The 12279-nt window shown below is 34.1% G+C and overlaps 1 protein-coding gene across 1 annotated transcript in view; it reads right to left on the bottom strand.

Moving 5' to 3' along the window:
• Window positions 1–2459: 2459 nt before the first annotated feature.
• Window positions 2460–12279, bottom strand: part of GUCY1A1 (guanylate cyclase 1 soluble subunit alpha 1) — a 29384-nt gene continuing 19564 nt past the window's right edge. The window contains exons 5-8 of the mRNA XM_072405962.1: window positions 10833–11318; window positions 7330–7473; window positions 6241–6395; window positions 2460–5359 (exon numbers count right to left, since the gene is read on the bottom strand). Coding sequence (XP_072262063.1) covers window positions 5164–5359; window positions 6241–6395; window positions 7330–7473; window positions 10833–11318 — 981 coding nt within the window. The 3' untranslated portion in view covers window positions 2460–5163. The remainder of the gene's footprint in view (window positions 5360–6240; window positions 6396–7329; window positions 7474–10832; window positions 11319–12279) is intronic.

Raw genomic sequence — 12279 nt, 5'->3', positions numbered from 1 at the left:
TTAGGCGTTAACTCTTGGCTCATATGCTCATAGTGTGAGGATACTGACACAATGGTGATATAAAGTAGAACTCCAGGGAGATTAGAAAATCTCTAATTTATTGTATTATGCATTTATAAATCTGTACGAAACATATACATTTCACCCTTCTATAATTTTTACATACTATTCCACATCCTCATAAGCATAAACCAAAACAGAACAAGAGGTAGGAAGGCAAAAAAGACTTTTTAGGCATTTAAAATAATCTGTTATTATCACAATTTGTGTAAAACCATAAAATCATTATTCGTTTATATTCTTTTTAAAAACACATAAACAATAAAAAAAACACTGTGCAGCATTTTTGGGTCTCTAATCTGTCCATGGGCTTTACACATTCTACGCGTTTCGCGGAGCACAGTCAGCTTCATCAGGAACATTAGAGACCTACAATGGTAAGATAATTCTTTAAATAACATAGAATACATCAAACATGTATTAAAATATTCAAATACTTGCAAATACATGGTTAATTACATAACACAATCATCAGTAGATTTATTTGAACACTAATTATTCATATCCACATGATGATTCCCAATAACCAAGGCAATTTCTTTCCCAGAATGGTAAATCGGGCAGACCGGGAATCAAGACAAAGGGACCATATACTACTCTTTGAATATAATGAAATAGAACAACTATAACATTATGAATATTTAAATTCCATATGCATTCATAAAGCCATGAACTTTAGTTTAAATGAACCAAATACATTCCAGCTGAAAACTGGGAAGGTATCCAGTTTCCAACTTATCCATCCTATACTTCCTATTCTTTAGAAAGCAGAAAAAAGAGATATTTGTTCACATTTTGTAAAGAAGTACATTTGCTCTCTGTGTGGAAGCAGTGGTCACTCTGAGACCACATGTCTCGTAAGACTTTGTACACAGGTTTGTTTTGGGGTAAATGGAATATATTCAGGATGCACAATCACATGGACTGTGATACCACGTTTGATTGTGACATTTAGTTTTGTTTGTGTTGTTCTTTTAGTCCTTCACTATAATTGTCCTCTTCCTGGTGCATATGTTTTAAAGGTATTATCTGCAGTGAATATTACATTCAGTTTTTATAAATATTCCCCCCTTTTGTGCTACTTTCCCCACCTCTTAGATTGTAAGCTCTTCTGGGCAGGGTCCTCCCTACCTCCTATGACACTGTCTGTATCTGTCTTTAATTTGCAACCCCTATTTAATGTACAGTTCTGTGTAAAATGTTGATGATATATAAATACTGTTTAATATTATATATAATAATTGTATTATAATTATACATCTCTTTCAGATGGATTCTGGTTGATTGATTTGAGCTATTGCACTTTGTAAATATTCACTGTACTTTGCTCTAATGTTTGGATGCTAGTTCTATAAATGTACAGAAATGCATAACCAATCAATACCAACAAACTACCAGTGTGATCAGTGGGAGACAATACAAGCTATGATATATATATATATATATATATATATATATAATATAATATAATATAATGTATTTTTAGTATTTACCCTGACAAAATTATTGGCATGACTTTCAGATTTTACCAAGCTACCTATTTATTTTTTGATATTTATTGATCTAAAGAACTGAAGATTAGCCATTGGAGGCAGAATAAATAAAAACATTACAATAATTCTGCCTAACTGGTTAAAAAAGGTGGCGATAATATGTCAAACAAAAAGAGAAGATTTTGTATTTAAACAGTGGGGTGAACAGTGGGAAACTTACATTGTAAGAAGGAGCAATAAAGCAGGATCATAATGTAATGAGAAAATATGGACTCCTATATGTATATGTTAATGAAAACATTTTTTAAAGAATAATATTATTTTAAAATAAAAAAAACATTTTTCTTTAAACTCACTACTTTGCAAGGTTTGGGGATGAGTGAATATATCTGACTTTGTTTTGCTAACCATTTTTTGAATCCTGCCTGAAGTTTGTGACCCTTACAGCCAAATCCCATTGAAGTCAATGTGAAGTCTCTGGGGGAGACTCTTGTTATTTAATTGTGCTGAAGGGATACAATAAGCTATCCTAAAAACAGGTGCTGCAATGGGGGACATGGGCCAATGCAAAAAATCTTTTACACAAAGTTTTTTTCTTTTCCATACATCTCTAACGCTTACCAACAATATGGCTACTTTGAGCCCGCCCTTTTGAAGAAATGGGGTTATTTATTTCTTGAAACTTTTGGCTCTGCTGACTAGAGGCAATGGCTATGCTATTTATTATCAGTTCTTTATTTCCAGTGGATGACCTGCAAAAGTTTTAATGAACCTTACAAATCCCAGGGATTTACCACAAACCCATGGTAGCAGTGAGCCCAAAACTTTATTTCTAGCAAAGACACCATGTTGGCGATAAATCATACCACACTCACCTTAAAAGTAAATAAATGGCACTCTTGGAAATAATGGGATACTGTAAAAACATTTATTGCTTTGACATTTACAGTTTACAATAAGAACTTTTTTTTAGAGTTGAATAAATCTACAGAGCACAAATAAATGGTCACATCCAGTAAGTCTATGCTTGTCTCATAACAAGTACATTCCAGGGACCAAATAGTGAAGCACATTCCACCTGAGAAGCTGTGACAATATAAGCTGACAAATCAGAAATCGGTATTACACAATAACATGCTTTCAAGATTTCTTTGTGAAGCAATTGTTCTACAGATATATTTTATTGCAGCGTTACATCATTTATCAAGGGATAACAGCAGATCACACTATGACATATACCACTGGTTGTTTGTCAAAGACTTCCCAATGAAAATACTGCTAGAAGATGTAGAAACAACAGTATCACGGCAATTAAATGAAAAATACTATTTTTTGGAAGCTGTTATTGTATAAGTATTTGGCAACATCAGCAGGAAGACTGTTTAATGGACTTCTGCATAATTTCGTACACCTATATAAACTTCTTTATAATAATGTTTAAGCAAACTTTGACATTTATAAGTTAATGAAGTTTTATGAAAGATTTTCATAGGAAACACATAAAAATATACTCTATATATGCCATGCACATGTGACATTTTTATATATATATAAATCTGTGTAACAAATGAAGTGACTAATATTACAAGAATTATGTTTTATAAATAAAGCTAAATTTTAATTGAATAAAAAATGGCACAACCTTAGACGTAAAAGAAATATGGACATCTTCCTGAAAGTAGCACCAATGACAAGCCGGCATCTATTTAAAAAAAGTTGAGCAAAAGCAAGCATTTATAGCTGTTGTGTAGATTATAATGCCAATCTAACTCTGAACATATAGCTATGGGCAACACAACCTTTGGCTCCAGTTCTTTATCAAATAGCTACACTGTATTATTAGGTGAATTTATATTAACCAGCTATGTATGTTTAGGTTAAAATGTTGGATTGATAATAGGAAATAAGTGTCACCCACAGCCATTTAATTTGCCAATTCTTGAAAAATGACAACTGCAGCCCAGTGGTTATGGCTAACGATTTCACTACAATGGTTTTAATACATTAGACTTCTATCATCTAATAAAAGTTAGTGGGACAGTTCTCTGCTTAAAAAGATTAAGCCTTTTAAGTAAAAAAAATATTGATTTAATAAAGAAATAAAGCCTGTTGACCCTGCAAAGTGAATGTTGGTAAGTAAGGTGGACCTGCAATCATGTTGACCATTAAATCATGTGCAGATGAAAAAACTTTTCGTCTTTTCCAACACACAATTGGGTATTTATTGTGAACACATGTTCACATTTTTTTTATTAACATGCCCTTGCTCACCTCACATAATAACTCACATCAGCATCAACCCTCAATGGCTTTTGCAAGCTTGTTGGCTTCTTCAAACCTTATCATTATTACATCTTAAGTATGCTTTTAGTAACATTATCAGTGCATTTTTCAGTAGGTCCTTGAGGCACCTGCCACTAAAATGCTAACTCAAATACCCACCAGCCCTTCTTATGCTACTTATAAAGTTTGACCCACCATCTTAACTATTCAGTGCCCCTAGCCTAGTGGATTTGTAAAGGGTTGTGGAATATTTTGCAAACACAATATAATCAAGTTAGCAAAATTTATGCAGCAGTATAGATGAAGCCTGAGGTAGAATAGGTGACATGAAACTGTTGTAAAACCAAATTTTACATTTTTACATTGGAGTTCCCTACTTAAAAATGTTTTCCATGGTAATCCCACAGATAAATAAGGATACTTTTTAATCCCCACTGGGTGCCTGCTTCACAGTGAAATTAGCAGTTTCATAAATTTACTAAACCTATATGGTAATGCCCACTTACAACTAATTGCTCTCCTGGAGCTACTTAGCTTTTTCATTGCCACACAAGGCTTGGACTTCCAATTAAAGCCCCTTTTTTGTTTGTAGACCAGCTGACTGCACTGTAGTTTAAGATCTGATTTTTTTGCAACAGAAAACAGCTCACTTACAAATCTATTACTGGAGACAATACTGGTCCACTAGGCTGATGAATGGAATAGTTTCCGAGATGTAATATCACTTCAGGTGTGTTTCAAGGCATCACAAATTCATGAGATATAAATGTGGAAGTGGGCCCCTATAATGACCCTATAGTTGGACTGGGGAGGCAGGTATCTGTAGCTGTGCTAAATCACACTGCCAAGCATGCGTCACAGGATCACAAGGTGATCCATTTTTGGGGAAATATGGTATTATCCTATCAGACTGTTATCTAAAGTGAGGCTTTATGTTAATGCACAGACATTGAAAGACCTAGTGATAATACAGTAAAAAGAAAGCAGAGATCAGAAACTCATTTACACTGATCTGTGACTAGATATTTTATTAAACAGTATTTTGTTTATTTGTTATGCAAATAGCCATTATAATGAAATTCAGGATCGGCAGCTGTGCTGTCAGAGTAACAATGCCTGAAAAACACAGTGCCACAAAGATTTTCTTTTTTTGGATCTGAAAAACAAGTTCTTGTGTGCAGTAAAATTAATATTGTGAATTTATTGTTAAGTCGTTCATAAGAGAGATGTTTGACTGAAATAATATGTCAAATCAAAGGAAGACAAGATTATAATTTACACCAATATTCTACATATTATAGTACATACAAAAGATACAGAAAATAGATTATTTAGTTTTGTTGAAATGTGAATCATAATGTAAATCTTCAACAGTCTTTTTTTGGCGCCAAGTCTTGGTCAGCAGATCTTGATCAGAAGCTTCAAGAAAGTAACAGATCCCAGGAATGTCCGATGGAAAGTTTGGTGGAAGATCTTCTCTAGACCGAGGGACAAACCTAAAACCTTTGTAATCCTTAAGCAAACTGAAAGAATAATGTAAAAATCAATGTTAAGGATTAGCTAAAACAGCAAAACTCAGTTATACCAACTATGGAACATTTTTTGCATATAATATGAGCAGAATTAAAAGAAACAAAAACATGTCACTCTGATCAAGTAAAGCTGACATAGAATATTCTGTATAATTGTTTGTTATTCATTTCTTCTAAAGCTTTAATAAACACAGATGCTTTAGTGACCATAATTGTAGTTTCATGAAAAACTGGTTAAATGTAAAGTATACATTTTGTTTTATACCTTGCCTCATGTAAAATTTACAGTAACATAATTTTTTTATTTGTAAATGAAAAACAGCCATTTTTGTTCATTTTCTTGTTATTTTTTTTTCTCTTGTGTTGTTCTGAGAAAGTCAGAAGCATAACTAATAAAAAAAAAATAAATAAATAAAATAAATGGCAATAAAAAAACAAAAATAGAAAAACAAATTATCTGAAAAAATAAAAGCTGGGGCAGAAGTGAAGGAAAATTAGGGCCCATTAGGGCCAATTTAGAGTTAATAGGGATTAAAAAGGAATACATTCCAAAAAAATAGAGTCTAACATCTTTTTTCAGGTGCAGTATAGGTGAAACTTTGTAAATAGCTACAATGGGCCTAATTTCGGAAAGCTCTCCAAGGCTGGAGAGGATACACTTTCATCAATGAACCAGGGTGATCCAGCAAACCTGGAATCGATTCCCTAAAAGTCATTTGCTATTTTCTAGCAAATGTTTTCAATCTTGGATCAGATCCATTCCAGGTTTCCTGGATAACCAAGATTCACTTATAAAATGTGCATTCATGTACTCATATAAAGACACTGATGTTTAAAATAAAAGCTGTAGAATTATTATATTGGCTTCTTACCTGTATGTGGTAGGACTGATATTAATCCTTCTAGGCTCACTGCATGACTCAAATTTATTGGCAAGAGTAACATTGTTTCCGAAAAGGCAATACCGTGGCATTCTTACTCCTACAACCCCAGCAAACACTGAACCAGAATGGAGCCCAATACGCATCTATCAAAGATAAAAAAATCTAATTTGTAATACACATGTAAATGCACAGCTGTCACAGAAAAACAACAGGAAATATGAGAAAATTTTAGATTGGAAAAGCATTGTCCTATTAGACAGTTGTGGCCAAAATAGGTGTTCCCATTTGAAGTTTTACCCTAAATTCTTCTTCTAGTGACAACCTAAATTTTTTGGTTACCCATAACAGTGAGTAGCAACTTCTGCCACTCCTTCACCATCTGACATAACAAAGGACTGCAATAGGCACACAGAAGACAACCCATTTGTACTGTTATAAAAGATAAAGCCTCATTCTGCCTTGAGCACTGACAAGCAAACGCATAGGTTTGACTGACTGTGCTACGCTATTAGTTTACTGCAGGAGCATGACAAATTGATTGCTAAACTATTATAGATGAGTGAGTTGTCCAGAAAGAGATGCACACAGGTTTGTCCTCATTTGTATGAATGCCAATAACAGAGTGGCATTTTGAAGGTTTAGACATGGTTAGTCTGGTGACCAATTGGCCACTTACAGGTATGGCACACTACTAGTATTGATGCTAAAACCTTTGTAATCCTTACGCAAACTGCAAGAATATTGTAAACATAAAAGTAAAATACACTTTCATAAATATGTTAGCATGTCTAACACTTTATGTACATGTTAAACTGCTTTCTCTCTGTATCCACATAATAAACAAGAAACCAGCTGTAACAATGTTTTCTGATAGCCTTGCAATGAATATAATTGACCTAAAGAGAATTTTTCTCAGCAAAATTGGGGTTTCACTGCACACAAACGAATGAAGAAAAAGGGCTAAAGAGTCAAGGAGCAATACAAATATACAATTATTATTACGATTATCATTATTTCAATTTATAGAGACATACATGTTTCTAATATATTGGTTTGTATATGCAAATGTGAACATACCTTGATAGGCTCACCATGAGGTGATGTTACTGTATCCGAGAGCTCCATCATTTTTAAAGCCATCAATGCAACCTGAAAAGCATGTGTCTCACTTTCTTTGTGTAATCCTCCTGCCACACAGTATGCATCCCCAATAGTTTCCACCTGAAAACATAAGGATTAAAAGTATAAGTGGTAATATTCAAAAACATATATTAGTATTGTAGAGCACAGGACCTCTACCAGCCAATAAAATTATTTTATGAAATATATCATGCACATAGCAACTTCACCAAGTATGTTTTCATATTCAGTCTTTAGTGATATCTGTGGTAAAGCAGAAGAAAGGTAAATGCTTTTTAAATTTTAGTTTCAGCTCTCTAACTGCACTGGAAAGCAGTAAAAACCCAACAGAAAGTATAATCATTCCTCAAGCTAAAACTAGAAAAGTGTTTTGGTTTGCCATACACTTTAGTGGCTGCATTAAACTAGATTACTGCACAGACTTTAAAGATGAACGAAAATGACCTGACACGGGATGAACCTGAGTGTGGTGCAACAGAATCAAAGTCAACCAAACACCTTAAAGCTAGGTACACACTTCCAATAATTATCATTAGAAAAGGAACAAGAACTGATCAACGATTATGCACAATTATATTTGAGCGATCGTATTTTGCACAATTCTGTACATGCTGTAACGATACGATCGTTCAACTATATTCCACCAATAGTGTACACGTGCTAGATTCGATCGTTCAAAGGATGCAGGAAGTGACATGTACAGGAGAGAGGGTATTGCAGAAACATGCACGATCACTGAACGACTGTACACACGATAAATAGTGAACAATCGTCCGCCAATCAGATCCGACCTGACGGTCGTTCATTTCCAACGATAATCCTCGTTTGTCGGTGTCGTTTTTTGTGAGCGACTGGCCGTTCGTTTCCAATGATAATTATTGGAATTGTGTACGCAGCTTTAGGGGGTGTTCTGCATTGCCCTTAAAGAAAACATGGCAAACCAGTATACCAAGGCATAGAAACACATGCTTTAACACAACACTCTAGTCAACACTCAGGTTATGCAATTACCTATTTCTCATAATCACGTAACCCATAAATAGTGCCCGAGTATCATTCTTCACAATTCAGGAAATAGGTAACTCTATCGCCTTTCGTCTGGTTATGTTACTTAATCCAGTTTTCAAGGGTTAATTTTAGGTGATTGATTACTGGAAATGGTTTCCTTCACTTCTAAAACAGGCAAACGTTTGTGCAACAATAGGAAAAAGGCTGTTTGAGTATAACTGTAAATATTTGTCATAATTGCAATTGGTTAACAGTCACAATATGAGAAAACAGGCAAATGTGAACACCACAATGAGAAATGAATTGCCTGTTTTATATGGAAATAGCTGCTGCAGGTTCACTTGCTTAACAGTCACACTGTTCCAAAACACTTTACCCCAACACTTTCTTCCTTTTATATTAGGGAACTGTACTGACATCATTCCTAATGTTGGCTGGGGCCTTCTTTAAAAGAAGGAGACAAGCAGGCCAATGTATTACAAGCCTGTAATCGGATGATCCTGAATTCGGCCATATGGGATTTTCAAAACTCAGGATTTGAGCTCAATTCTGATCAGAACTTTTTAGTCACCACTTGTTGAGAACTTTGGTTTCAAAGATGGAAAATGTCCCTAAAATTAGTTCCTTCAAATGTAACCATTTAGATTAATTAAAGTTGCTGTAGGGTTTGATCCATCTTTATATATTCCTGGGGGTAGTCATTACCTTTTGTGACAAATGTGTTTCCTTAACCATATACTGTAATCTGTTTGGACCTATAAGAGGAGGATAGACCTCCAACAATTAAGTAAATGAAATAAAAAAGTATCATAGATGGAGAGTCCACTTCCCAATGCTCCGATGCTCTGACTAGTTAATGAATTTTGTTATTTATATATCATATCATAAAACAGTTTGGAAGAGTCCAGTTAGTCAGCTATTTCAATGGAAGCTTTTCCATTTTTATGAGTATCTATGGCAGCAACTCCCCTAACAACCAGTTAAGAACAGCAGAACTCATTTCAAAATATCCCCAAGCTTTAGTGTGGAAGTTAATGAGCTCAGGGATGTAAATCAATGTACCAGCACCTGCAGTAGTCATGTAAAAAAAAGTTTAACTCTTCCCTGAAGAAACTTTAAATAATGATAAGTAGAAAAACATTTGCAAACTGCAGTTTTATGTGAATATATATCTGTACAAGAAATTCTAGCTGATGTGCTTCATTTATTGGTTTGGAATGCCTAACAGAATAACAGAAATAACCAGCATTAGCCATATGCATCCCTTTTGGTTACTCTTGCATTACCCACATGGCTTATAGAAACATTGGCTGGGCTGGATGTCTCTTGATAATCACACCTGAAGAATCTAAATGTACTTGAGGCCAATGTAAAAATCTAAAATATTTTGGGTTTCTGCTAAACAATTTTATATTATTTTAACATACACATAAATATTAACTGATTACTCAGTTACCCAATCGATCTTCACCTCCTGCAGAACTATGACTACTTAGGAAGTAAACATTTCAGCCAAGCTAATATCAGTAGAATATATTTAATATCACTATTAATATTAAACCTTTTTTTTTAGAATCTATTAGAGGGTATAGTTTCAAATGCTTGGAGATAAAAAGTAGCTTTGCTAAGTGTCAAAACTGCCATTCTTTTGTTGGTGTGTGATAAGACCTTCCCACCAGTGTTTCAGACAGCAGAAACATCTTCACCATTCCACCCATTATAGATTTAGAATACTTATATTATCTATTTTATAACAAATAATAGGACATTTAAATGTATGTAAATTCTAAATCTATGTTTCAGCATGTTTGGAGCCAGGACTCACTGTATACTGTTTTTTCATCTTTTTTATGTGCATTTATTGCAAAATTAAATAATTTGAATAGCAAATAGCATTTTCTATTACAACCTGACAACTCTGCCTTGCAATTTGCAGAATTGTTATCAGCCTGCTGTATGCGCTACCTGTCAGGAATTCAGTCCAATTGCCAACTGCTGTATTTGCAGGACAGGCTGACGATGGTGTTGCCTATTACATGACAACAGTTTAATATTCTGAGCCTGAAACAGAATGTCTTTTTTCTGGCATGAGCTCTAGGTAACTTTGCAACATTCAAACAAGAATTTTCTTAAGTAAACTGTACACAGTACGACAAAATTTACTGAAAAATATGGTATAGATTTACAAACTCAGGGATCACTAATTAGCCTTTACATTCCTCATACGTTTTATCTTTCTGAATATCTATCAATATGGCAACAGAATTTAACCTCATAATTGTCCAACTTTCCCATTCAGTGGTTAAATCCACAATCTCTAGAAATGGTCTTGCTCGATGTTTGCATATTACTGGAAAACAACAGAACAATTTTTGCTTATTAGCACCGGAATGGAAATTTATCTGTGTTATTATAAGATAAAATAGACATACCTTGTAGACATCTAGTTCTCCACACTGGAAATCAAAAAGTGTATAGAGTTCATTAAGCATGGTAATAACTTGCATGGGTGAGCAATGAGAACATATTGCAGTGAACCCTACAATGTCAGAAAAAAGCATTGTCACATTGTTAAATTTCTTGGCTTGCACAGTCTGCCCTTGCCACAACTGCTGGGCAACTTCACCAGGAAAGATAGAGAACAAAAGATCAACAGTTTTCTTTTTTTCTTCTTCTAAAGCCAGATGGGCAAGTTCAAGTGTAGCTTTAAGCTTCCCCAGCCGCTTCTTCAGTCCATCTTGTGCTCTGGCCTGTTCTCCAATCAGCACAACGTCCCTCAAGGCATTATGGATGGGAATGTCTGAAAGGTAAAGACCACGTCCTGTAAAATCTTCTAACCGATCTACACATGGCGACCCCAGGAATAAAATGGCACTGGATTCAAAAACATATATCATCTGGCCTTTTAAATTCATTGTCTGTAAATAAAAGACAAAAAAACCTGTAAACAAAATGGTCACCATTATTATACTCTACAGTTATTCAAAACTTCACAAAATGGAGTTTGCTTCCCGATACAATTGCATGTCTGAAGAATGAGATGATTGTTTATAACTACTGTCAAAATAACAGAAATGGAAATCCTTCAAATTCTGCATCAGAATCAAATGAAACACGGAATGAAAAATGTTCTTTTACTGCCAGGAAAATAAGATTTACAGACTGTAAGAAACCTAAATAACGAAAAGCTCATACTTCTAGATCAACCTGAACTTGTAAAGGAAATCTCACTGCCCACCTGCTCAAGTTATTTTTTCTTTTATAGGTTTGCATTGAATTATTATTTTAATCATTATCTAGGGTATAATGTTTGATTTAAGTGAATAGAAATGAGATTTATACAATGTTTACCTGTTAGTTAAGAAATATGTGCTCTTTTCTATGACCTCATTTTAAAAATATGGCAGGTCAACGTGAATGAAAATAAAGTCAGTTACTGAATCAGCTGAAAAAAGGTCAGCATGGAAGTCAAAATTGTATTTGAAAGAAAAAGAAGAGAGAAAAGAGAAGGAAAATAAAATAATCCAATGGGGAAATTTATTCTGGTGTCATCTGTGTAATAGGATAATTTTCTTCAGTTTGTAATTATATCCCTTCACTTCCTGTTTCATATTCACCGCAACAGTAAAACAAAACAAAAGGGAGTTTCTGTCCCTATGCAAAACCAGAGTTTTGGATATATGTATATCCCTGGTTCCTCTTACACATCATGGGCCCAACTCTTTTTTGGCATGAATTGAAAATGATGGTATCATGAAAAGTCTGCAAAATGTCTCCCACATTACAGAAAAAGTTTAGAAGAACGTGACTAACTATTACTAACAGACAGATTTGAGGTTAATTCTAAAATATATCAAAATAATATATATCTAAAAAACT

Source organism: Pyxicephalus adspersus, chromosome 3, assembly GCF_032062135.1.
Source record: "Pyxicephalus adspersus chromosome 3, UCB_Pads_2.0, whole genome shotgun sequence".
NCBI classification, from domain to species: domain Eukaryota; kingdom Metazoa; phylum Chordata; class Amphibia; order Anura; family Pyxicephalidae; genus Pyxicephalus; species Pyxicephalus adspersus.
The sequence above is the reverse complement of the archived record's forward strand: the minus strand, read 5'-3'. Positions and strand labels throughout refer to the sequence as shown.